At 47.1% G+C, this 24759-nt stretch overlaps 1 protein-coding gene across 1 annotated transcript; it reads left to right on the forward strand.

Annotated features, from left to right (window-relative positions):
* Positions 1-1896: 1896 nt before the first annotated feature.
* On the forward strand, positions 1897-24544 carry OLAH (oleoyl-ACP hydrolase). Its single transcript, XM_056114584.1, has 7 exons — positions 1897-1928; positions 3589-3767; positions 11258-11396; positions 18745-18844; positions 20226-20398; positions 23854-23936; positions 24402-24544. Exons 1-7 carry the CDS (start codon positions 1897-1899, stop codon positions 24542-24544), a joined length of 849 nt encoding a protein of 282 aa, XP_055970559.1.
* The last annotated feature ends 215 nt before the right edge of the window (positions 24545-24759 follow it).

The raw sequence follows: 24759 nt of genomic DNA on the forward strand, positions 1-24759 counted from the left end.
TGTGTTTTGCTCTGTTTTGGGGGGTTGGGGATGGGTTAGGCTTCACCCTGCAGTGCCCTGGGACCCATGTGGTGCCAGGGATCGTCTCTCCAGAACAGGCCCTGGTACTGAGAAGATGTTGGAGGATTTTATTTTATATTTTAAGAGTTAATGCTATTCTTGGGGCTGGGGCAATAGCACAGCGGGTAGGGCGTTTGTCTTGCATGTGGCCAACCCAGGTTCGATTCCCAGCATCCCATATGGTCCCCTGAGCACCGCCAAGAGTGATTTTTGAGTGCAGAGCCAGAAGTAACCCCTGAGCATCACTGGGTGTGACTCAAAAAAGGAAAAAAAAAAGAGTTAATGCTATCCTTGGTCTTTTAATAAATACAAAGGAACATGTTTAACAGAACAGACAATAAAGTTTAACAGAATTAAATGGGCACAAAATAAACTTTGAGGATATTGTACGTTTGCATCTTCTAAAGTCTAAAGCCTCTTTAGTAATAAGCCTATGTTTTTATTTCTACATTCATTTTATATTCATTCCTCTTATATCCTTTTATAGTATTCATATTTCATATTCATACAGCAAAAATAAGCAAACTTTATTTTTGTCAAATTTTGGCAGTATCATTCTTTTTTAGAAAAAAAATGGCTTTGGTGGTTTTCAAAGATAATTTATAGACGTTGCTATTGTTCTAACCTGAAAGAAGAACTGGAGAGTTAGAAAAAGACTTCACTACTGTGATGCTATCCAGAAAAGGAAAGGAAAAGAACTGCTCAAAGGTCTGTCAGGGTGAAGGCTTGTGTGCCCTTGTTGGTGGGGGCTCCCGGAAGCCCAAGAGACTGACCATGGCAAGGTTTCCGATCACCCCTCTGGTAACAGGGGGCAGGTATCGGCTATTGGCGGGAGCCCTGATGAAACAGAGGTCTCAGGAGCCCAGCAGGGAGGTAGGATGCCGATCCTTGAGTCTCTCCTGATCCCTCTGGCGCCTGCGTCATGGTATCTTTTGGAAGAACGAGCTAAGTGACCCAGTAGTGCTGAGGTCGGGGGGCTGCGGACTGGAGGTGAGTCTGAAGCACTTCCTACAGCTCCTCCTGCCTCCAGACTGCCAAGTAAGTCGGGCACGACCCTCTTCCCTGTGCCACTGTCTGATCCGCTTGCTTGGTTCATTTCAGCAACCCCTTTGGTCCACTGCACTGTGGGTGTCAGTCCTTGTCAACTGGAAGAACAGGTTCCAATCCACTGTGTCAGGTTGTTTATATTGTTGGGTAAAATATTAATTCTGCCCGTTAGCCTCTAAAGCATCTATTTGATTGGAGGCCTAGAGGACAGAGGTTTTGGGGGGCCTATGGTATGGTTTGGCTTTGGGGCAAGACCTTGTATTGGACAGACAGTGTTTTCTCCTGGTTCTGTGTTCAGAGATCACTCCTGGTGGTGCTGGGAGCCAGGTACAATGCCAGGCAGAAGATCAGGGTTGGCCGCATACCAGGCCAGTGCCTTAGCCACTGAATCTCTTTGACCTGAAAATGGAGAGGGAATGGGGTAGAGGTGATGGAGCAGGGTCATTGCCAGTGCTCCAGTACCAGCTGGGGTGGGGTTGGGGAGCGGAGGGGGGGTCCCATGCATTCTTTCTTGTCTTTGCCCTCAGAACTGTAAATGCAGACTGGACTGGCCAGAGGTTGAGCCAATGGAAGCCTTCTCTGTCACAGAAATGGAAGCTAAGTTGTCGTTTCTGTTGCTTCATGGCCACTTTTCTCTGGAAATAGGTGCGGAAGCAGCAAATACCACCAAGGCAATTGAGGGGGAACTCTGACACTCAAGGCAGAGTGACGGGTGTCCTAAAGAGACACTGAATCCCGTGTTGGCCAGCAGGCTTCTGAGACCAGCAACCCAGCCTTTTTCTTCACAGCATGGAGGAAAACAGCAAAGCTGGACCTGTCAGGTATGTCACTCAGGGGCATCCTGGGGCTTTCCAGTGGCGATGCTGCCACATTCTTCCTCCTTCATGATGTTGGATGATGAAAAGACTTGTATCACACAAGTGACTTGTCCTGACCTCACCACCTCCTATCGCAGTGGCACTGGGGGTACTAGTGACGGGGTTCAACCGGCACATTCTGAAAGAGCTCAGTGGAAGCTCAGAACTGAGGCATTTGCTAGGACCCAGAGAGGAGAAGGTGATGCTGCGTGGATGAGGAGAGGTCCCATCCTACTCACCTCCAAAGTTTCCTAGTTTTGATCTCCACTCCCGGCGACTTCGTAGTCCTCTTAGAGGCCAATGGTGGGGAAAGGGTTAAGTGGCAGAGCAGCTTGTCAGATCAACAGAATCTGTGTTCCCGTTTCTGACACACCCCTAAACTATCTAGAAACCTTGGGCAAAAGACAATATTTTTTTGTTTGTTTTGGGCCACACGTGAGAGTCCTGAGGGCTTATTTTTGGCTCTGCACCCAGGAGTCACTCCTGATGGGCATGGGGGGACCATATGGGATGCCAGGGATTGAACCCATGTCGGTCATGTGCAAGCCAAAGCACCCTCCCCTCTGTACCCAAATGACAATATCTTTGAATTTGTTTCTTCAGCTGTCAAATAAGCAATGCTAGATAATTATTATCTTTGCTTATGAATTTCACAAGTCAAGGAAATTCAAAGCACAATCGCACAATTTCACTATTGCTACCACAATGTTTCCTGTTGAGGAAACATTGTTTTCTAGCATGAGAATATTTAAGGAATAAGTAGACTCACTCCTCTAGCAGTTCATGCTATTTCACTAGTCAGATTTCACAATAGAATCTTGTTCTCTGTTTACAAACACATAGGCATATGAAGTGATCTTATTAAATGCTACATATAGATACTTGACTATTTCACCTCAATCTTTAAAAGCATATATATTTAATTTGGAGGTCAAACCTGGTTGTGTCCAGGGGTTACTCCTGGCTCAGTGCTTGGAGATCACTCCTGCAGTGCTCAAGGAAGTGTGTGGTGCCAGGATCAAACCCAGACCTCCTGCACCAAAGCCTACACTCAGCCCCTGGATCTCTCTCTCTGGGCCCAAGTTTGCATGTTAAATCACAAAAGCAAACAAATTTTGTTCACTCGTTTTGCTTTTATTATTTAAAAAAGATTATTGAACACCTAAGATTTACAAGTTATCCCAATTGGGTTTTAGTATACTATGTTTCAGCATCCAACCCACCACCAGTGTCAACTTCCCTCCCCTGGAGTTCCCAGGTGCCAAGCCATCCCTAGACTGCCACCTCGCTGGGCACATTTGTAAGTTTGGCTGTGAAGTTCTGATCTTGTTCCCAGTGCTGTGACGCTGTGGTTCCTGTGTTTAGCTCTCTCCCTCCTCCACCACCCATACACCTGAGTCCCCTTGGCCCCTGCTCCCATAGCTTCCTGTCCATCTCTTCTTGTGCCCTTGATTTCTTTCCTTCTCTTCCTTCTCTTCCTTCTCCTCATACTCTGGGGTCCAGGGTGAGCTAGGCATCCCCTCCACAAAATACTTTTCTTGACTTTTCTTGTTGGAAAAATTGGCGATCATGTTAGAGTTGAACATACTGTCCTTGGAAGTAATAAGCATTAAAACATAATCAGTGCACGTTCAGTGCCATTGGTTGAAATACGTTTGAATTTTCTCTCCAGGAATGAAAAAGTGCTCAACTGCTTATACCAAAACCCTGATGCCATGTTCAAGCTGATCTGCTTTCCCTGGGCAGGCGGAAGCTCCACTCATTTTGCTAAGTGGGGCCAGATGTGCCCTAGCCTTCTGGAAGGTATGTTTGCGTTTGCCTGTACCGGTCTTGAGATCAGATGGTAGCACACTGAGGAACATCAGGCACAGCACAGATTTCTAATCAATCATAATGCTTGGTAATCAATAAGAAAAGCCATTCAAAATCCCGCTCTGGGAAGGTGATTTCTTTTCCATTTCTAAAGGAAGAAATTCTGTGACCTTGATTTTGCAGTTACTAGGACAGGAAACAAGATTCTGCATACTTTTGTGTGTGGCGGCGGGCGGGGGGGGGGGGGGCTTGTTTCAGTTTGCTTTCTATTTAGGCACTATGGTTTACAATCCTTTCAACAATCATGTTTTAGGCATAGAAGGTCCCATCTCCACACCTGCCACCAGCATCCCTTGACCGATATGTCACGGTCCTTCCACCACTCCCCTCCCCACCATACCACCCCTCAGCAAACATTTTATTTACATTGAATTATTATAGTTTGGGTCACGTGCTTATAATAGCGTTAAAAGTGTCATTTGTTCAAAAAAGAAAAAAAATGGGGGGGCACGCCCGATGGTGCTCAGGACTTACTCCTGGATCTATATACTCAGGGATCACTCCTGGCAGGTTCAGGGTACCCTATAGGGTGCCAGGAATTGAACTTAGTCAGCTGCGTGGAAGACAAATGCCCGGTGTGCTGAACTAGTATTCCACCAAACTCACTGTTCTTGGGAAGCTAAACATACATATAAATTCCCTAATAGATCCAAGAGTTATGACAACAAAAATTGACTGATAAATAATGTAAGTTTAAGACTCTTTGGTAAGTGAAGTAAGATGTGGAACAGGCCACTGGCTGGATAATACTCCGTGGCAGTTTGGATTTGAGAAGCCAGAAATGTTCCTTCCTCCTTCATAATGAACATGCCACACTTCCAAGCAAATATCTGGGATAAGATCCTAACTAAATTAGGCTAGCAGAAGGTTGGCAGCAGCACATAGTGAACACATAGAGGGCTGACCCCAGGGCAAGGCACAAAGTGCTTGCCTTGCAAATGGCCGACCTTGGCATCCCATCTGGTTCCCCGAGCTCTGCCAGAGCTGATCCCTAACCACAGAGCCAGAAGTAGCCCCTGAGCACTGCAGGTCTGGCCCCACCTTCCTACCCAGCAATGAATGAGGAAGCATAGCAAAGTTGTCAGAGTGCTAGAGGTTTGTCACGCTCTGTTAGACTTCTAAAAGACACACAGGCACGCGGAGTTTTTTGATGGGAGAAGATACACAAAGAGAGAGGGAGATGGAAGCGATACAAAATTCGTGGCAAAATACACAAACTTTTGTCTCCTTGGGTGAAGGTGTGCCTGCTATCTGATGTTTCTATCCCACTCCAAAGGGGCAACCAATGCCAGGCCTCTACCTTTGGCAGAGGGTTTGAAAGTATTTGGGGACCTATCACCCACAGTCAACAAGAAAGAGTCTGCAGAGCAGGGAGGCAGAGCCAGCTAGGACTGCTTGAGTTGGCTGGCTTGGGTCCCAGTTACAGCCGGACTTTTTCAGAAACTTTCTGTTCTCCACATCACATTTTTTTCTTTTGTTTTGGGGCGACACTGACTGTGCTTAGGGATCACTCCTGGCTCTGGACAAGTGCCCTACCCACTGTGCTATCTCTCTGGCCCCTCCAGCCCCTTTTGACACCAGCCCCTTCTCAGTCTCCATTCACAAGGAAAATTGGTCTCTAGCTCCTGGAGCAGGTAGGGGCTGATGGCTCCTAGTTGCTTTACATTTTGGTGCTCACTAGGGTTCCCTCCTCAAAGAAATGCGAACACTTCCTTTTTGTCCCTGTTGGGAGAGCTGACAGAGCATGATGTCACATACTTGGAAGATTTAGAACAGTGATTTTCTTTATGCATCTGTAGCTGAAATCTCTGGTTTAGAAGAATACTCCCAGGATATAACCAAAGCCGTGTGTGTGTGTGTGTGTGTGTGTGTGTGTGTGTTGTGTACACCACACTCAGCAATGCGCAGAGGTTAATCCCACCCCTGTGTTCTGTGCTCAGGGACCATGCATTGCTGGAAACTGATCCCAGCTCTCTGCATGAGAAGCCTGTGCCCAGCTTCTGAATTATCTTTGGGATTTCCTCACCTCTGTTGTGGTGACTTTACCTTCTCAATGATCTGATCTTCTCAGAGTGCAATTGACTTTTTCTCCCAAAGGATCAGAGAACAAATAGTTCTGTGGACACTATGGTTCTCGTATGTGTTTCTTGTTCTAGTTGTCTTTGCAGAGAAGCACTCGGAGGCAAAACAAACAAGATGAACGATGCTGTGCCTCAATAAAACTTTATTTACCAAACCAGGTGCAGCTGTTTGCCAGTGATTGGGCTGCAGCTAGCTGACCCCTGTTCTAGTAGATTCTGTAGGCTCATGATGATTATTTACCAAGAGATGACTTTAGAAACAAGACATGAATTATTGTCATCTCTAATATTCTTAAATTTCTCAAAACCTTTGCTTTCCTGATTTCTTGCTTTGTATTTTGTTGTTGTAAACCACATGACCACAGACTTGGCAATTTTGTCTGGAAGTCAGGGGTCTAAAAAAATGTTTTGTTTTCTTTGGGGGCCATACCTGCGGTGCTCAGGGCTTACTCCTGGCTCTGTACTTAGGGATCAACCCTGGAGGGCTCAGGGAACCTTATGGGATGTCGGGGACCAAACCCAGGTTGGCCATGTGCAAGGCAAATTCCCTGCTCACTGGACTATCCTTAAATTTTTTTTAATGTAGAAGTACTGCTATTTATTCAGCCATTGATTAGACTGATTGAATTGGGCATGAACTCCACCTTACTTTTTTTTTTTTTAATTTTTATTAGTGAAACACCATGAGGTACAGTTGTAGACTTACAAATTTTTGTGCTTGGGTTTCAGTTATACAATGATCAAGTACCCAACCCTCCACCAGTGCCCATTTTCCACCACCACGGATCCCAGTATCTCTCCCACCCCCACCTTACTTTTTTTCTTTTTTATAAATTTACTTATTGAATCACTGTGAGAGAACTTACAAAGCTTTCGGGTTTAAGTCTCAGTCATACAATGATGATACAGCCGTCCCTTCACCAGTGCCCATTTTCTACCACCAAAAAACCCAGTATAGCCCCCATCCCACACCTTCCCCCTACCTGTGGGGCAGATGATTTCCACATTACTCTCCCTCTACTTTGATTACATTCAATATTTTGACACCAGACCCATCATTATTATTTGGAATTTTACCCCAACACTCAGATCTGCCAAAAAGGCAATTGTAGACAATTTGTTTTCTATTGTTGGTTAAGAATAACATACGATGTCGCTTGGCTGCAGTAGTGGCCGCACAATTTTGGAATTCTGAAATTTATCAATTAAATCTGGAGGGATTTCTGCCCAAACCTGCTGGGTTCCGAGATTTGTTCCTGAGTCTCTGGGATCATGGTCATTAAGCAGCTTGATCAGGAGCCAGAGAGGCTGTTTGTGGGTGGCAACCTGGAGTCTTGTTGTGGCGGGGAGGAAAGGGCCCGCTCCACCCCCATCCCATGAGGCCCTGCATGTCTCCTCACTGCGGCCCCAAACCTGACTGTCCAATGGCCTCTGGAGGATGGCGGCCACCAAGCCACCAAGGGGCAACAGGCGAAGGGTCAGCACCCTTTCCCTTCTAGGGTAGCCCAGCGCCAGTAACCTACTGCAGGGACCAGACACATTTCTGCCAAAAGCTGCTGGATTTGTTTCTGAGTCTCTGGGACTGTGGTTGTTGAACAGTTTGATCAGGAACCAGAGAAGCCTTGCCTCCAATTATATAGCTGAGCCGGAGGTGGTTTGTGGGTGTGTCTCCCACATAATTAACTTTTGGCTGTTTACTTTCTTGGAAAACTTGGCCCCAAGTTGTTGGGGTCTGGCCAAAAGCACAGCAGCAATTTTGGGGTATCTAGAAATCTGAAGGCACGATCAGGCTGCTGATGCACTCATCTCACATACAGATTGACCTGCTGGCAGCAGCATACCCCATTCACTATCCTGAAAATTTTTTTAACCTTCAAATCTATTTCAACTATTACAGGTCATTTGATGGGCTATTTGATTATAAGTATATAATGGGAGCATTCAATATCTTCTTTTCATATTACTTATCATCTTAGGGTAGTTTGCCTGAGTTATAATCCAAATCCTTTGAGTGCTTTGTTTAGCTTTTTTTTAAATGTAGGAGTACTCCTATGTATTCAGCCACTGATTAGCTGATTGAATTGTGCATGAACTCCACCTTACTTTTTTTTTCATTTTTTTATAATTTTATTTATTGAATCACCGTGAGAGCAGTTACAAAACTTTCGGGTCTAAGTCTCAGTCATATAATGAAACACCCGTACCTTCACCAGTGCCCATTCTCCACCCCAAACAACCCCAGTATATCCCCATCCCACACCCTCCCCCTACCTGTGGGGCAGATGATTTCCACATTACTCTCTCTCTACTTCGATCACATTCAATATTTTGACACCAGATCCACCCTTATTATTTGGGATTTTACCCCAACACTCAGATCTGCTGAAAAGGCAACAGTAGACAATTTGTTTTCTATTGCTGGTTATGAATAACAGATGATGTCACATGTCTGCAGTAGTGGCTGCGCGATTTTGAAATTCCGAAATTTTAACACTTAAATCTGGAGGGATTTCTGCCAAAACCTGCTGGGTTCCGAGATTTGCTCCTGAGTCTCTGGGATCATGGCCGTTAAGCTGCTTGATCAGGAGCCAGAAAAGCCGTTTGTGGGCGATGACTTGAGGTCTCATTGAGGTGGGGAGGACAGGATCGGCTCCACCCCCATGCCATGAGGCCCAAAATGTTTCGTCATTGCGGGCCCAAACCTGACTGTCCAATGGCCTCTGGAGGATGACAGCCAGTGAGCAGCCAGGGAGAAGCAGGTGGAGGGACAACACCCTTCCCCCACTGGGGTGGCCTGGCGACAGTAACCTACTGTGTGGTCCGGATGCATTTCTGCCAAAAGCCGCTGGGTTTCGAGATTTGTTTCTGAGTCTCTGGGATCATGGCTGTTAAGCAGCTTGATCAGGAGCCAGAGAGGCTGTTCGTAGGAGATGACTTGGGGTCTCGTTGGGGTGGGGAGGATAGGACCAGCTCCACCCCCGTCTTGTGAGGCCCTGCATGTCTTGTCACTGTGGGCCCAAACCTCTGGAGGATGGCGGCCACTGGGCAGCCAGGGGGAACAGGCCTAGGCACGAAACCTATTCCAACTGGGTTGGCCCAGCACCGTTAACCTACTGTAGGGACAGGACGCATTTCTGCCAAAAGCCGCTGGGTTTCGAGATTTGTTTCTGAGTCTCTGGGATCATGGCCATTAATCAGTTCAATCAGGAATCAGAGAGGCCATGCCTCCAATTATATAGCTGAGCCAGAGGTGGTTTGTGGGTGTGTTTCCCACATACCTAACTTTTGGTCATTTACTTTCTTGGTAAACTTTGCCCCAAGTTTTTGGGGTCTGGCCAAAGGTACAGCAGCAATTCGGGGGTATCTGGAAGTCTGACAGTGCCATCAGGCTGCTGATGCACTTGCCTCACAGGTACAGATTGACCTGCTGGCAGCACCATACCCACAATTGTTTAGCTTTTTATATGTTGCTATTGTCAGGGACAATTCCTGAACGCATAGCTAGGAGGGACCTGAGGTCACCAGCTGTGGTTTCCCCAAAATAAAACAATGCCTTGAGCATGGAGCCACTACCTTTTCCTTCACCCACTGTCCTTCCCAATGGGTTTGAGGGATGTCTTGGCAGCTCTGTCTATTACTCTTTTGAGGGACCTCTTCACTGTTTCCAGAGAGCTGCCCCAAGGTACATCCCAATCACAGGATGCAGAGGTTTCTTATCTCCACATCCATTAACACGCCGTGTCTCTTGTCTTAGCAGCCCTTCCACTGGGAGTGAGGTTAGTGCTCACTGTGGTTTGATTTGCAGTTCCCCAATGGTTAGTGAGACATGAGCCCATTGTCCATCTGCAGTTCTTCCTTGTGTGAATCTCTGTTTAGAGCATCCTCTATATTTCACACTGTTTTATCAGACTTTTAAAAAATTTTTACTATTCACAGGAGCTTTGTGTGTTGGGGGGGGAGTGCTAATTGCTTATGAGAAGTACAGCATGCAAATATTTGCTCCCATTCCATAAACGGTTTGTGTGTTCATTCTGTCTATCTGGATCTGTGCCCAGGCTTTTGGGTTTGGTGGGATTCTACTTATTCATTTTGCCTTTTTGGCTCGGGTTTTAGGTGTGGCTTCCCAAGAAACCACCAAGGGCACTGAGAGCTTCTGGTGAGGTCTTAAAGTAGGTTTATGGTTTCAATATTAAAATCAAGATGCTCAACCTTGAATCCATTTCAAGTTAATTTTTGTGAGTGGTGGCTGATAGGGGCTCACTCTTTCACATTTGAATATACAATTTTTCCATTGATTTTTTTCTCCATTAAGTTCTCATGATTCCCTTGTCAAATATCAGTTCAATATATATGCCCGGGCTAATTTGGGGGTGTTCAGTTATGTTCTACTGCATTCTGGATCCTTTCCTATACCCACACCATGCTGCTTCAGTAAGTTCTAAAGATGCAATAAAGAGACTCGAGTTCCATCAGAAAGATGCTAAGAGGACAACTCTTAAAGGTTATCTCAGCTCACGAATTGCAGCTGCGTGAGCTGGTGGACCTTCAATCTCTCCCATGAATGGAACGATCGGAGATCTGGCATCAGAGTCTTGAGCATTGGAGGGGAAGAAAGAGGCTTGCTAGCAGGAGAAGGTCAGGGAGGGGTGGGGGTGGGGAACAGCCACACCGGGTAGAGGCGTACTCCTAGGATAGAAAGCACCTCAGTCAGAGGAATGTCTTTCGGAGTTCTTACAACCAAGAGCAAAGAAGAGCCGCACAGATATTTAGAGTATCAAATTGTCAGAAGAAGAAAGAACCTCAATTATACCAAGGATCACAGTGTTTTTGCTTGATTTGAGGTTTGAACTCTAAGAACCTTGCTTTACAGGGAGGAATAGAGGGGCTTGTGCCTAGTTCTGCTCTTTTTTTCTTTTTGGAGAGACTGGGGAACACCCACGGCAGATAAAAGAGTTCAGTACTCATGGAGCCATTATTATTGCTATTGCCAATAATACCCACCAAGGAGTCAATGAAGCAGGAAGGTTCAAGGGTAGTATCCGCGGATATAAAACTACTCAGCCCTGCCAGGGACCCAGGGACCCCCCCAGGGCCACCCCCCCCTATGTTCAGAGAACCATGGGGTGTTAAGGTTCAGACTCAGGCCTCCTGCAGCCCTGACCACTGAGCTACCTCCCTGGCCCCTGCTCTTGCTTTCTACATAGCAGCAACTTCTGAACTTTGTATCCCTCTGGGTTGGCCCTTTGCTGTTTGGAGCTGATAAATGATGCTGATAAATCACATCATGTGGGTGCAGGACCACACCGCCACCCGCAGGTCTGACTTGTGTCTCTCCTGCAGTGCACTCCATAAGGCTGGCAGGGAGGGAGAACCGGCACACCGAGCCCTTCGCCAGCGACATGCACCAGGTGGCAGATGAGATTGTCTGCGCTTTGCTGCCGATCCTCCAGGATAAGCCGTTTGCCTTTTTTGGCCACAGGTATTTAAAAACACACTTCAAATGAGATGGGGGGTGGGGCGCATGACTCCAGTCACCCATCCTGCTGAAGTCAGTTCTTGGGGTTTTCTGAGCTGCTGATGCTTGTATGCGTTGATTGCACCATGTCAGTTCTATTGCTACAAGGAGGAAGTGCTCAGTGAACGTGGTCTGAGCAGTGCTCAGGCCAGAGTCACCCAGAGAGAAATTGCTCAACACAAGCCACCTAGGAACAATGCTGGCTGTTGCCATCCCAGGAAGTCTTCTGCATATGCCGCATAGGGAGCGGGAGATCGTCCAGAGGTTAAGGTGCCGCTCCTGGAGTGTGGTTCCTCTGACACACCACTCCAGAGCATGCAGCCGGGAATAGCCCCTGAGCAAGCTGCGTGCGACCCTAAAGCAACAACAAAGAGTGTGTGCATCCTACTGGCTCCCTGATTTAGACAGAAGCCCAGTAAAGCGGATAATCACCACAACTTTTTATTATTGCAGTGTAGGTAGCATGCTCATGATAGCGTTGACTGTGGTAGTGATGGACTGTGGTAGCGTTGTGACTGTGGCAGTATGTAAGTGTGATAGTGCTGTGAATGTGGTAGCGATGTGACTATGATAGTGTTGTGAGTTGTAGTGGTGTGACTGTGGTATTATTGTGACTAAGGTAGGATTGACTCTGGTAGTGTTGACTGTGGTCGTATTGAGTGTAGTAGTGTTGACTGTGGTAGTGATGTGATGGTGATAGTATTGACTGTGGTTATGATATGACTGTGTAGTGTTGTGACTGTGATAATGTTGTGATGGGTAGTATTGTGACTGTGGTAGTGTTGAGTGTTGTAGTGTTGAGTGTTGTAGTGTTGACTGTGGTAGAGTTGACTGTGGTAGAGTTGACTGTGGTAGTGTTGACTGTGGTTGTGATGTGTCTGTGGTAGTGTTGAGTGTGGTAGTATTAAATGTGGTAGTGTTGATTGTGGCAGTGATGTGGTTGTGGCAGTGCTGTGACTGTGATAGTGTTGAGTGTGGTAGTGTTGTGACTGTCATAGTGTTGATTGTGGTTGTGTTGAGTGTGGTAGTGTTGAGTATGGTAGTGATGTGTCTGGGGTGGTGTTGATTATGGTAGTGTTTCGACTGTGGTAGTGTTGACTGGTTGTGATGTGTCTGTGGTAGTGTTGACTATGGTAGTGTTGTGACTGTGGTAGTGTTGACTGTGGTAATGTTGAGTGTGGTAGTATTGTGTGGTAGTGTTGTGACTGTGGTAGTGTTGACTGTGGCAGTCATGTAGAATGGAACTGCATCTTCAATACCCGAGAACCTCCCTACTGTGCTTCTGCCTCTCTTCTATCTGCCTCTTCCCTCATTCCCACAGCTCACTGAGGATCCATTAGGAGAGAAGTGACACCTTTTCCCCTTTCAGGCAAAGCATTCACAACTCTTGCAGAAACTCTATCTTTTAAATTAAAAATAAAATCTATGAAAACGGTGTTTGTCAAGCTAGGTCACCTGCTTTTGAGGATATGTCATGGCTCCTGATTCTGATGCCTTATATTCAGCCTGGGGATACCCCCAGGTTTCTCCTGTCCTTTTCTGGCAGGCTGGGAAAATGGGGCCCCACTCAGGAAGAGTCAATCCATAATAATTTTAAATTATTGGCGTACCATAAGGACTCAATATATCTGGCTACTACAGTGTTAAAAGATATGGAAAAGCAATATTAAAAGATATCTATCACCCTACTATCCGAAATAATAGCATTGTAGCACTGTCCTCCCATTGTTCATCGATTTGCTCAAGTGGGCACCAGTAACATCTCCATTGTGAGACTTGTTGTTACTGTTTTTGGCATATCGAATATGCCACGGGAAGCTTGTCAGGCTCTGCCGTGCAGGCGGGATACTCTCGGTAGCTTGACAGGCTCTCCTGGAGGGATGGGGAAGTCGAACCTGGGTCGGCCGCATGCAAGGCAAACGCCCTACCTGCTGTGATGTGGTTCTGTGGTATTTTTACATGATGAGTTTCTATTTTATCCATTTATTTATTTATTTTAGTTTTGGGGCAACACCCAGCTGTGCTCAGGGATTATCCTGAGTCTGCACTCAGGAATGACTCCTGGCAGTGCTCAGGACACCATGTGAGGTGCCAGGGTTTGAACCCAAAATGGCCACAGGAAAGACAAATGCCCTCCAAATTGTACCATCACTCTGGCCCCATGAGGTCCTAGTCTATATATAATGCTTTGGATTGAACCCAGAACCTTAGACATGCAAAGCACCCAGCCACCCGGCTCCATGTACAACTCCTATTGTTTTTGTTTTTGTTTTCTTAAAGGGGGATTGGGGAGGGGCGCTGCACCTAGCTTGGTGCTTGTGGGATCAAGTGATGCCAGATGTCAAGTCTGAATCACCCACATCCAGCCCTAGAGCTATCTTTCCAGCCCCCCAGATCCTGTTTCATAGCTTTATCTGACTTATTTTTAAATAACATCAAGATTTATTTTATTTATTTATTTTTGGGCTACACCCAGCGATGCTCAGGGGTTACTCCTGGTTCTGTACTCAGGAATCACTCCTGGCAGTGCTCAGGGAACCATATGGAATGCGGGGAATCGAATCTGGGTTGGCCGCTTGCAAGGTACTATCTTTCCAGCCCCATGATTTATTTCACTAATCCCTTTTATTTTGTGGACAGAAGAGCAACTTATATCTTTTTCTATTATAAATATGTCAAAGAACTTTGGATGACGGGCACTGGTGGAGGGATGGGCACCTGATCATTGTATAACTGAAACCCAAGCACAAAATTTGTAAGCCTATAACTGTACCTCATGGTGTTTCACTAATAAAAATAAATAAACAAATAAAAATTTAAAAAAATTAAAAAAAAAGAACTTTGCCAAAAATTTGGTATACTTTTAAAAAAAAATAAAGCTCTTAGGGTTAATTCTTATAATGTAGGTTAACTGATATACACATTGTTAAAACTTTTAATAGAATTTTTAAATTACAGGAAATTTATACTCTATCAGCAATGAAACAGAGAGCCATGTTTCTTTATTCATTCCCCAGAGATATATAAGTACACAATTCCCAAACGGCCTTTGGCAGTACCAGCTGCCAAATACATCCACATAAAGCCCACAGCAGCTCCGAAACCTGTGAGTTCCAGCTCAATGTTATACTTTTGTTTCGTTTTGTTTGGAGATCATGCTTTGTGGTGCTCAGGGCTTCCTCAAGGCCCTGCACTCAGGGATTGCTCCTGGCAGGGCTCAGGGATTGAACCTGGGTCGCTTGCTTGTAAGATAGTGATTCACTGGCTGTGGTATCTCTCGTCTCCTCGGTTTGAAGAAGCACAGAGAAACTCACAAGTTTTGTGCATATGTGACATACATGTCTTGGGGGGAAAAGTGATGCTCGGGTCATCACAAGGGTTCCTCCACCTCATGGAAGGAAACTGTTTGGTGGCACTCAGACTTAGAGATGCAAGAGGCCATCAAGTCACACCCAACAGTATTGGGGCATTGGGAATTCATGCAATGCTAAAATTGCATCCCATGTGCTGTGAATATACAGGCTGCGGCCAACATGAGCTGACACTGCATTTATTTATTTCTTTATTTGTATTAAAGAACTGTGATTTGCAAAGTTATTGATAGTTGTGTTTTAGGCATATATTTCAATACCTATATCACACCAGTGTGAACTTCCCTCCCCCAGCGTTCCCAGATTCCCTCCTCATCCCAACCCCTGCCCCATCCCAGCCTACCACCTCAACAGGCACATGACAAAGTTGCCATGGTTGCAGCTTTGATCTTATGTTTTCCATGTTGTTGAGTCTGTGTTTGGGTACGTGGCTATGCCCCTCACTCCTATCCCCGGTATAACTGAAACCCTGATGCCTGTCCACCCGTTACTTTCTGTTCTCTTCTTCCCCCCTTGATTTCTTTCCTTCTCTGTCCTTCTCCTCTCCAAGCACTGGGGCCAGGGTGATCTTCATCTCCTCCTTTTACTGTAGTGCATTTCCTCATCCAGTTATTCTATATATCACAGATAAGTGAGATCATCCTGTGTTTGTCTCTCTTCTTCTGAGCGAACGCTGTATTCACCTTTAAAACAAAGTCTTAAAGATACTTACCTGAAAATAGCATTAGCCCATTAATCTTGAGAAATAATACATTTGTGTGTAAGTAACCATTCCCCCCTCTATACCAACCCCCTACAAAAAAATGTCCTCAGAATGATGCACTATGATCACTTAATCACTTAACTTCCTGTTAGTCGTCGATTTGCTCGAGTGGGCACCAGTAACGTCTCCATTTGTCCCTGTCGCGTGCTAGTGTAGCCCAATGGCATCTGTTCGCTCCGGGAACATGAAGGGCCTCAAACCAATCGTTCATGATCTTGACGAAGAAGTCTGACCATCTGGAAGGTGGGCGGCCACGCGGTCTTTTGACATCCCGTGGAATCCAGTCGGTAACAGCTCTAGTCCAGCGGTCGTCTTTAAATCTCATTACGTGACCAGCCCATCTGATTTTTGACACCTTGGCAAATGAGACAGCGTCCCTGATTCTTGATCGTCCACGGATGTCGGAACTCCGGATTCTTTCTCTCATTTGAGTGAAACGTGATATTCCAAGCATAGCTCTTTCTATTCTTCTTTGGGAGACCTGAATAGCGTTCTCATTTTGTTTGCTTAGGGCCCAGGTCTCTGAGGCATATGTTAATGCAGGAAGAACAGTGGAATCAAAAAGATGTGCCCGAAGCCGGAGGTTCTTCATCCTCTTAGCTATTTCTTCGACGTTCTTGAAGGTGTTCCAAGCTGCTCTCTTCCTCCTGCGCAGCTCGGGTGCCAGGTCATTTGTCATGTTGACCTCTCGACCTAGGTACGCATAGCTGTTGCATTCGGAGATTGTCGTTCCATTGAGAGCGAATGGGGCGTCAGGAACGAGGCTGTTTCTCATAAACATTGTCTTCATAAGATTCAGCTGTAGTCCTACCTTTCCACACTCACGGTCAAAGTTGGCCAGCATTTGTACCGCTTGGCTGATGTTTGGTGTTATTAAAACAATGTCATCAGCAAAGTGGAGGTGGTGTAGTAGCCGACCATCTATCTTCACTCCCATTCCTTCCCATTCCAGCGTCGCATGATGTTCTCGAGGGTGGCACTGAAGAGTTTCGGTGAAATGGTATCACCCTGCCGCACCCCTCTCTTGACATCAACGATCACTTCTTTGTAGAATGGTGAGATCCTGGTAGTGAATCCACAATACAGCTCACGGAGAATCCTGATGTATTGGGCTTGAATGCCCTGATTGGCTAGGGCTTCAATGACCGCTTCTCTCTCAACAGAATCAAAGGCCTTCTTTAAATCAATGAACATTAGACAGAGCGGCATCTTGAACTCCCGAGAAACCTCAATGAGCTTGGTTATTGTGTGGATATGGTCAATGGTGCTGAATCCTTTGCAGAACCCGGCTTGCTCGCATGGTTGTCCTTCATCTAGTGTTCTGCCAATCCTATTTAGGATGACTCGAGTGAACAACTTGTAGATGACAGACAATAGGCAGATCGGGCGATAGTTGCCAATGTCATGGATGTCTCCCTTCTTGAACAGTAGTACGGTCCTGCTGGTTTTCCATTGGGACGGAACCTTGCATTCAGACAGGTAGCGAGTGAAGAGCTGAGCCAGTGTATTGATGAGTACTGACAGCAGGTTCTTCAGGTGTTCAGGTCTGACCTTGTCTGGGCCGGGTGCTGTTTGTTTCTTTACTGACGAAATGGTGTGTCGGATTTCGGAAGGGAGAACGTTGGGAACGACATATCCATCCTGTGGAATTTGGTATGTCGGCAAGTGGACATGGCTATCGAAGAGATTTGAGTAGAAGTCATGGATAATCTTCTCCATTGCCGTTCTGGAGGATGTGATGGATCCATCAGGACGTCGGAGGGCAGTCATCTTGGTCTTAGAGTTGGCGAAGGACAGGCGGGCGTTACGAATACTTTTCCTGGCTTCTGCCGCATCTACCAGTACTTCTGCTCTTCTCTCTTTGAGGTCTTCCTTGATCGCATCTCTGCACTGCTTTGCGAGCTCGGACGTTAGCTTGCGGTTGCCTGAGGCATGCGGCAAACCACGCTGGCGAATTAGCTCAAGAGTTTTTGAAGATAGGCAATTTTTTGTGGCTATCTCTCTCTTGGCATTCCTCGCACATTCATGGAGGTGCTGAACCACTATGATAGGCTTTTGCAAATGTGTTTGTTAAGGTATAGATTAATGGAGGGTGGCTGGCTTCTCATTTCTGCTTCTCCAATTCTATGGTGACAATGCCCTAAGACCTCTGGAAATGTCACCTCTGCGCTCAGACAAGAATAAGAGTCAAAGGGGCTGGAGCAATAGCATAGCATGCGGCCAACCCGGGTTTGATTCCCAGCATCCCATATGGTCCCCTGAGCACCGCCAGGGATAATTCCTGAGTAACCCCGTGCATCGCCGGTGTGACCCAAAAAGCCAAAAAAAAAAAAAAAAAGAATGAGAGTCAAAAAGACAATTAAAATGGGAAGCGGGCTTGGAGGGCTAGAGCATGCCTTTGCCAAGCCGGGCTGTATCCACCTGGTCCTCCAAGCACCACAGGGTGTGACCAGAAATAAAGAAAACAATCAAGTCTTACAAATAGCCTGAGCTGACCTTGGGAGCTCCCAAGAGTCCCCACAGCAAACTAGGAGAATTGCTGATACATCATACAGTGATAATTGATGGATATAATTTTGGGTTTGGTTTTGGAACATCTTCAGCAGTGCTCAGGTTTTACTTCTGCCAGGACTCAGGCGACTGTATGGGGTGCTGGGGATCAAACCGAGGTCTTCAGCATGCAAGCCAGAGCCTAGTGTGCTGTCCTATGTCTTGGGCCCCTGCATGACAGATTTCTTAAGGAAACACAAAAGTTGATTTTAAGATATTGTAGAAATCAATACTGTTTCGTAGGTTGTATTAGCTAGAATATCTTTAGACCCTTTTGGGAGGGTGTCCCCAGCCGTGCTCAGGGGTCACTCCTGGCCAGGCTCAGGAGACCAAATGCTGAGGACCAACCCGGCTCAACCACTGTCAAGACAAGCACCTTAACACTTGGACTCTCTCTCTAGCCTTTAAAACCACTTTTTGTGCTGATATAAATTGTTGGAAAATATACTTTTTGCATATACTGGTTTCTATCCAGAGCCTAGAAATCTTTTGCCCTTTACAAACCGTAGTTATGATTCCACCAATTTGCACTTCTTTGGCAATTTGATGATTCTTTCTGTGCATTATGACCTTTGACAGCTCACAGTGAGACTTGGGGGGCCAATCATGTGTCTCTCTCCTGATGTAGCATGGGATCCTATATTGCTTTTCTGACCGCCGTGTGCCTGAAAGAGAAACACAAGCTAGAACCCATTCATTTATTTGTGTCCAGCTCTACTCCCCCTCACGTAAGTAGTAATTTTGGTCTTATGTGTGCTGGGGTGGGACAAAGCAAGTCTTTCATTAACCTCTGAGCAGAACTTGTGTTCAGCAAAGAGTTGATGGCAGAAATATAATCAGCAAACACGAGGATCCCTGAATCTCAATGACTTCCCTTCCCTTTTACTAAAATGCACATTGACCATTCTCAGGTCTCTGAGCCAGTGTGGATTGAGGCAGTTTTTCCTGACATCCCAGGTCAGGAGCTAAAGTCAACTTTGCATCAAGTAACCCACCAGAGCCAGGAAAACATCCTTCATAATCTCCAAAGAGGGGCCGGAGTGATAGTACAGCGGGTAGGGCGCTTGCCTTGCAACCGGCCCACCTAGGTTCAATCACTGGCATCCCATAGGGTCCCCTGAGTGCAGAGCCAGAAATTAATCTTGCGCACCGCCAGGTGTGACTCCCCCCACAAACAAACAAACAAAAATCTCAAGAGACCCAAACTTGAGTAACCAAACTTAGAAAGGAGCCTATCAAGAGGGCAGGCTGGATGTTGGGGGCGGGGGGCAGGACAGGGGGAACCTGGGAACATTGGTGGAGGGAAGATGACACTGCTGGTGGGATTGGGGCTGCAATATTGCATGTCTAAAATTCAACTAGGAGGAACTTTGTGAATCACAGCTTTAATTTAAAAAGTGTGGAAGAACAACAAAGGAAGGAAGGAAGGGAGGGAAGGAGGGAGGGAGGGAGAGAGGGAGGGAGGGAAGGAAAGAAGGAAGGAAGAAAGAAAGAAAGAAAGAAAGAAAGAAAGAAAGAAAGAAAGAAAGAGAGAAAGGAAGAAAGGAAGAAAAAATCTCTAAAGAGGCCAGAAGGGAGAGATAGTACAGGGGTGAATGGATTGCCTTTCAGGGGGCAATCCTGGCTCACTCCTTGGCACCATATATATTTCCCTAAGTACTGTCAGGAGTTATCTCCCTGAGCCCAGGACTGGAAAGATGCCTTGAGCACCGCATGGAGTGTGGTCCAAAGCCTATCCCCCCACCTCCTTCATTCCCCTACCCACCCCCAAAAAATTCTCCAGAGAAGACAGTGAGGTCAAGTCCTGAGTCTCCTGAGGCTGGCTTTTAAGGTTGGTGATATTCTGCCTCCTCCCTGACTCTGCTCCCAGCCCCCCTTCCATCTTGATCTTGAGCCCCCATCCAGAGAAAGGCCCTGATTGGTTAAATCCAGTTAGGACACCGGGAAGGGGGTCCTGATTCTACGAAGGATGAGGTGCCTGGGAAACTTGTAGCTCCAGAAGATCTCCCCAGGACCCTGAGTAAACAAAGCAGACTTTCCCTGAACTGGTTTCTCCTTGTGGATGAGTGCATGACCCAAACACACATATTCTATCCTGCATGTCTCAAGTCAAAGGCCCGGCGCCGTCTACAGGAAACCGAAAATGAATTATCTGAGGATCAGATGGTTGGTCTCCTTAAGCTGTTTGGCGGCACCAACGTGAATGTTTTTGATGACAAGGAATTTCTCAAAAGTTATGGTCCCAAACTGATGGCAGATGCACGCCTGGTTAGCAATTACGTGTAAGTAACCAAGACAAATGGCCCTATTTCAAATTAATTACTGGTAGGGAAATGGAGGTTGGCGGGTCTCGTCCCTGAGGCTGCGTCTCGGAGATGGGTCTCGATTTCTTCGCGTGAGATTTATTTTATTGGCATAGAGGAGTCTGGGAACAGAAATGTTATCAAGAAAGCATCATGCTTTTTTGTTTCTTTTTTTTTGTGGGGAGGGAAGGGAGCTTCTGGGTTGTACGTGGCAGTGCTCCCAGGCTACTCAGGGCTCTGTGCTCAGGGGCTACTCATGGCTCTGTGCTCAGGGATCACTTCTGGCTGAGCCCAGGGGACCAAATGCAGTGGAAAGGGATCCAGCCAGGGTTGGCACATGCGAGACAAGCCCCTTAACCCTGTGTTATGTCTCAGGTCCAGGTTTCTTTCTTTCTTTTTTTTTTTTTTTTTGGTTTATTTATTTCTTGGGTTTTCGGGCCACACCTGCTGGTGCTCACAGAGCATTTCTGGTGATGCTTGGGGGGCCATTTCCAGTGCTGGGGGAATCCAACAGGGATTGGCAGTATGCCAGGCAAGGGCCTTAGCTACAACCTCTGCTTCTAGGCACACAGAGGCAGTACAGGGGCTCAGGTGCTTGCCTGGCATGTGACTGGCCCTGGTTTAATCCTTGGCACTGTGTGATTCCCCCAAGCATCACTGGCTGCAGTTCTAGTGACCCCCAAGTACCACCAAGGTATCCCAGGTGACCCTCAGTACCAGTGAAATGCAGGCCCATCTGGCTGAAGTGCATCTAGAGCACCTCTTTGGAGCCTCCTTCTCATGTAACAAAAACTACCCCCAAACCATGTGTGTATGTAGAGTTCAACATACATGGTTCAGGGGGGCGGGGCCTGGAGAGGGAGTACAGCAGCCTTATAAGGCACTTGCTTGGAACACAACAGACCTGGGCTTCATCCCTGGCACTGCACAGGGTCCCCAGACTTTCTCCAGGAGTGATCCCTGAGCACAGTGCCAGGAGTAGTCAGCCCTGTGCACCACCAGGTGTGGCCCCCAACAAAACCCCAAAGCATATGTGTATGTCTCACATGATGAGTGAGCATCCAGCTGAGCGGGAGCCCCCTCCTGCCCCACGCCCATTTCCATTGCTTTTCAGCTCTACAAACTTCCTGGCAGTATCAGGCCTTTCCACCCACCACCAACGGGTGGCAGAAATGCACATCTGCACTTCTGCACTCACTGCCTGCTGTCATTAAGCCTTCTCCCCTCCTCCGTCTCTCCTCCAAGGCCCAGACATCTGCTCTGCCCCAGTCTGTATTGTTTGTGGAGTTTTGTTTTTTTAGGGCTTTTTTTGGTTTGTTTGTTTTGGGCTTTTTTTGGCATCTCAGCGATGCTCAGAGGTTTCTCCTGGCTCTGCACTCAGGAATTACTTCTGGTGGTATTTGGGGGACCATATGGGATGTCGGGAATTGAACCCAGGTCAGTAAAATGCCCTCCTCATTGTACTATGGCTCTGGCCCCCCCCTTGTGTGTGTTTTTAACTCTTAATTTTTTCCCCAGGCATTTCTATTTGGATCATGTCTGCATGGCGTCTGCTGCAAAGCCTGTTGAAGGGATCCTCTTTCCGGGGGGTGCTCGGGTGGGGCAGGAATTTCCTCCAGGCTGAGCCAGCAGGTTCCCTGTTCATTCCCACCCTTGACCATTTCTCCCCATAAATCCTTCCACCCCGGATCGCAGGTGGTTGAAAGCCCCTGAGCGTCCCTGAGCTTCTCTGCACTTGTGGATTTGCTCCAACTCTTCATGATCCATTACAATTTTTTTTCTTTGGGTCTGGGGGCAGGGGTGAGGAAGGGGGCACCCTGGTAGTGCTGGGGGACTACTGGCCACTCCTTTCTTGTTTGCTGATGCATTCAATCATTTTATTTTTTCTTCAGAACATTCTCTTCCTTGTTGGGCTGTCAGAAACAACCCTGGCCCTTCTGGTCCCCACCTTCCATCTCCACAGCTCCACCAGGAGGCATGAACAGCTTGTGGCTTTCTATCACTCTCAGGATGATGAAGTTCCTTTCGAAGGCCTCAACCTGTCCCCACCTTCTCCCTTCACTGTCCCGCAGCTCTGCGTCGTGCTCTAATGACATTTTTTTTTCTTTTTGGGTCACACCTGGTGATGGATAGGCCTTTCCCCTAGCTCTGCACTCAGGAATTACTCCTGGCGGTGCTTGTGGGACTATATGGGATGCAGGGGATCAAAGCTGGGTCAGCCGCGTGCAAGGCAAATGCCCTCTTCACTGTTTTATGGCTCCAGTCCTTCTAATGACACATTTACTTTGCCCCCACCTGCCCTCACCACACAGGTCCCTCACCAAGTTTTCTTTCCTCTGGATCTTACAGTCAACTCGGCCTCCCAGGACAGACAAACTGTCCCCACTGCTCCTGGTCACCAAGGATCTCACTAATGTTGTCCCCCAACCTGTCTCCAGGCAGTAGGATGGGAACTGTTTGTTCACCCCAACTCTCTAGGGGTTGGTGCAGCTGCTGAAACCCTCTCGGGGACTCTTGCTCTGCTGGGATTAAGTGGAACTGGGTCCAGCTGATTGGGCCCTGCTTTGCTTCGTTCACTGCAGCCCCTCTGCAGGAGAGTGCTGTCCTGGGTTGGCACCCTGCTGGCACCAAAGTGTCCTCTACAGCCACTTGTACGGTTCTAGGGACAGTGAGCTCGGAACATGCCCTGGACCCCTGAGGCCCAGTGGCCTGACGCTGAGAACAACACAACCTGTATCACAGGAACAGAAGAAGAGAGGACAGGAAAGGCACATTCCTCTAAAGCGGAGGGTCCCAGACTTACTGGGCTTGTCATGCCCTTTTCAGAGGAAAAAAAAATCACTCATTGCCTCCCTTTTCCCCTGCTGTGAAATTTATCTTCTTGGGCTCAAGAGAGGGTACAGGGGAGAAGTCACCTCCCTTGGGTGCAGCTGGTCTTAAATAAGGTTCCCTGAGGCGACCCCCTGCCCCCCAGGACTGCTCTCTGTGTGCAGAGCCAGCAGTAAGCCCCAAGCATTGCCGGGTGTGGCCCAAGTTCCTCCAAAAGAAATCTACCTTCTTTCAGCAAACAGAAAAGCCCCCCAGTGGTACCTGAAGCTACCTGTGCCTCCTTAATCATTCCAATACCTCCAGGCCTAGAGAAAGTGTTGCCTCCTCCTCTCAGGAAACGCTGACCATGAGGATTAACAGGGAAAGAGTCAGATGTGGACCAGGATGGTTTGGTTTGGTTTTGGCTTTAGAACCACACCTGGCAGTGCTCAGGGCTGACTCCTGGCTCTGCACTCAGCAATCACTCCTGGCAGAGCTTCTGGGACCTTATGGGATGCTGGAGATCGAACCCAGGTTGGCCATGTGCAAGGCAAACACCCTCTCTGCTGTGCTATCACTCCCAATCATGACGATTTCTGAGCGATATGTAATTTTTTTTTTTTAAGCTACGATGCACCCTCCAAGGCTGTCCTTTGCTGTGACTTGACTTGCTTTGCTGGATCTGAGGACATCACACAGGATCTAGAAGGTGAAGTCATTCATTGGGAATATATGTCCCATGGTTATCAGCCAATGTCCAGCAGCAGTGACCACAATGAATACAGCTGGAGTTTGTGTTTTATCTGATTAGAGAGAAGAGGTTCTCGTTGGAGAATGGATGTCTGAACCACAGGCTCTGAGGCTCAGACAGACTGGCATCACCTTTTATTATTTTTATTTTAATTTTTTTTGGGGGGTCACACCTGGTGATGCTCAGGGGTTCCTCCTGGCTCTGCACTCAGGAGTTACTCCTGGCCATGCTCAGGGGACCCTATGGGATGCCTATAGGAATCAAACCCAGGTCTGCTGCGTGCCAGGCCAACACCCTCTCTGCTGTCCTATCACTCTGGCCCCTGGCAACACCTTTTAGAGAAATGATTGAGGGGGCAAATATTCTGTGCCTGGTGGGGAGAGCTCATCATCCCTCTTTGTTCAATGCAATTTTCTTTTTCAGCCTGGAAAGATATTACCAGTGGCAAAGTTGACATTTGCGTGCGCCCTGGAAATCACTTTTATTTACTGGAACCCAGAAACGAGGCCTTTGTGCAAAAATATATCACCAAGTGTCTGGAAGTCTCCATACTGGCCTATCCTTAGTCATCTTTCCTGCCTATCAGAAGATACTCTGAGTAATCACGTGATGCTCTTAGGTTTCAAAAATAGTGTCTTACAGAAGCTGTTACTGTGTTTCGGGGGTGGGAGCAGCTGCAGCTTGGAGGCTTCCTTGATTTTCCTGTCATACTCTCATATGATCTCATGTGAACAGCTATCAGCAATAGAGTGACTTGGGGTTGGGGATGGAGTTTAGCAGT

Source organism: Sorex fumeus, unplaced genomic scaffold (genome assembly GCF_029834395.1).
Source record: "Sorex fumeus unplaced genomic scaffold, SorFum_2.1 ptg000026l, whole genome shotgun sequence".
Lineage (NCBI taxonomy): Eukaryota > Metazoa > Chordata > Mammalia > Eulipotyphla > Soricidae > Sorex > Sorex fumeus.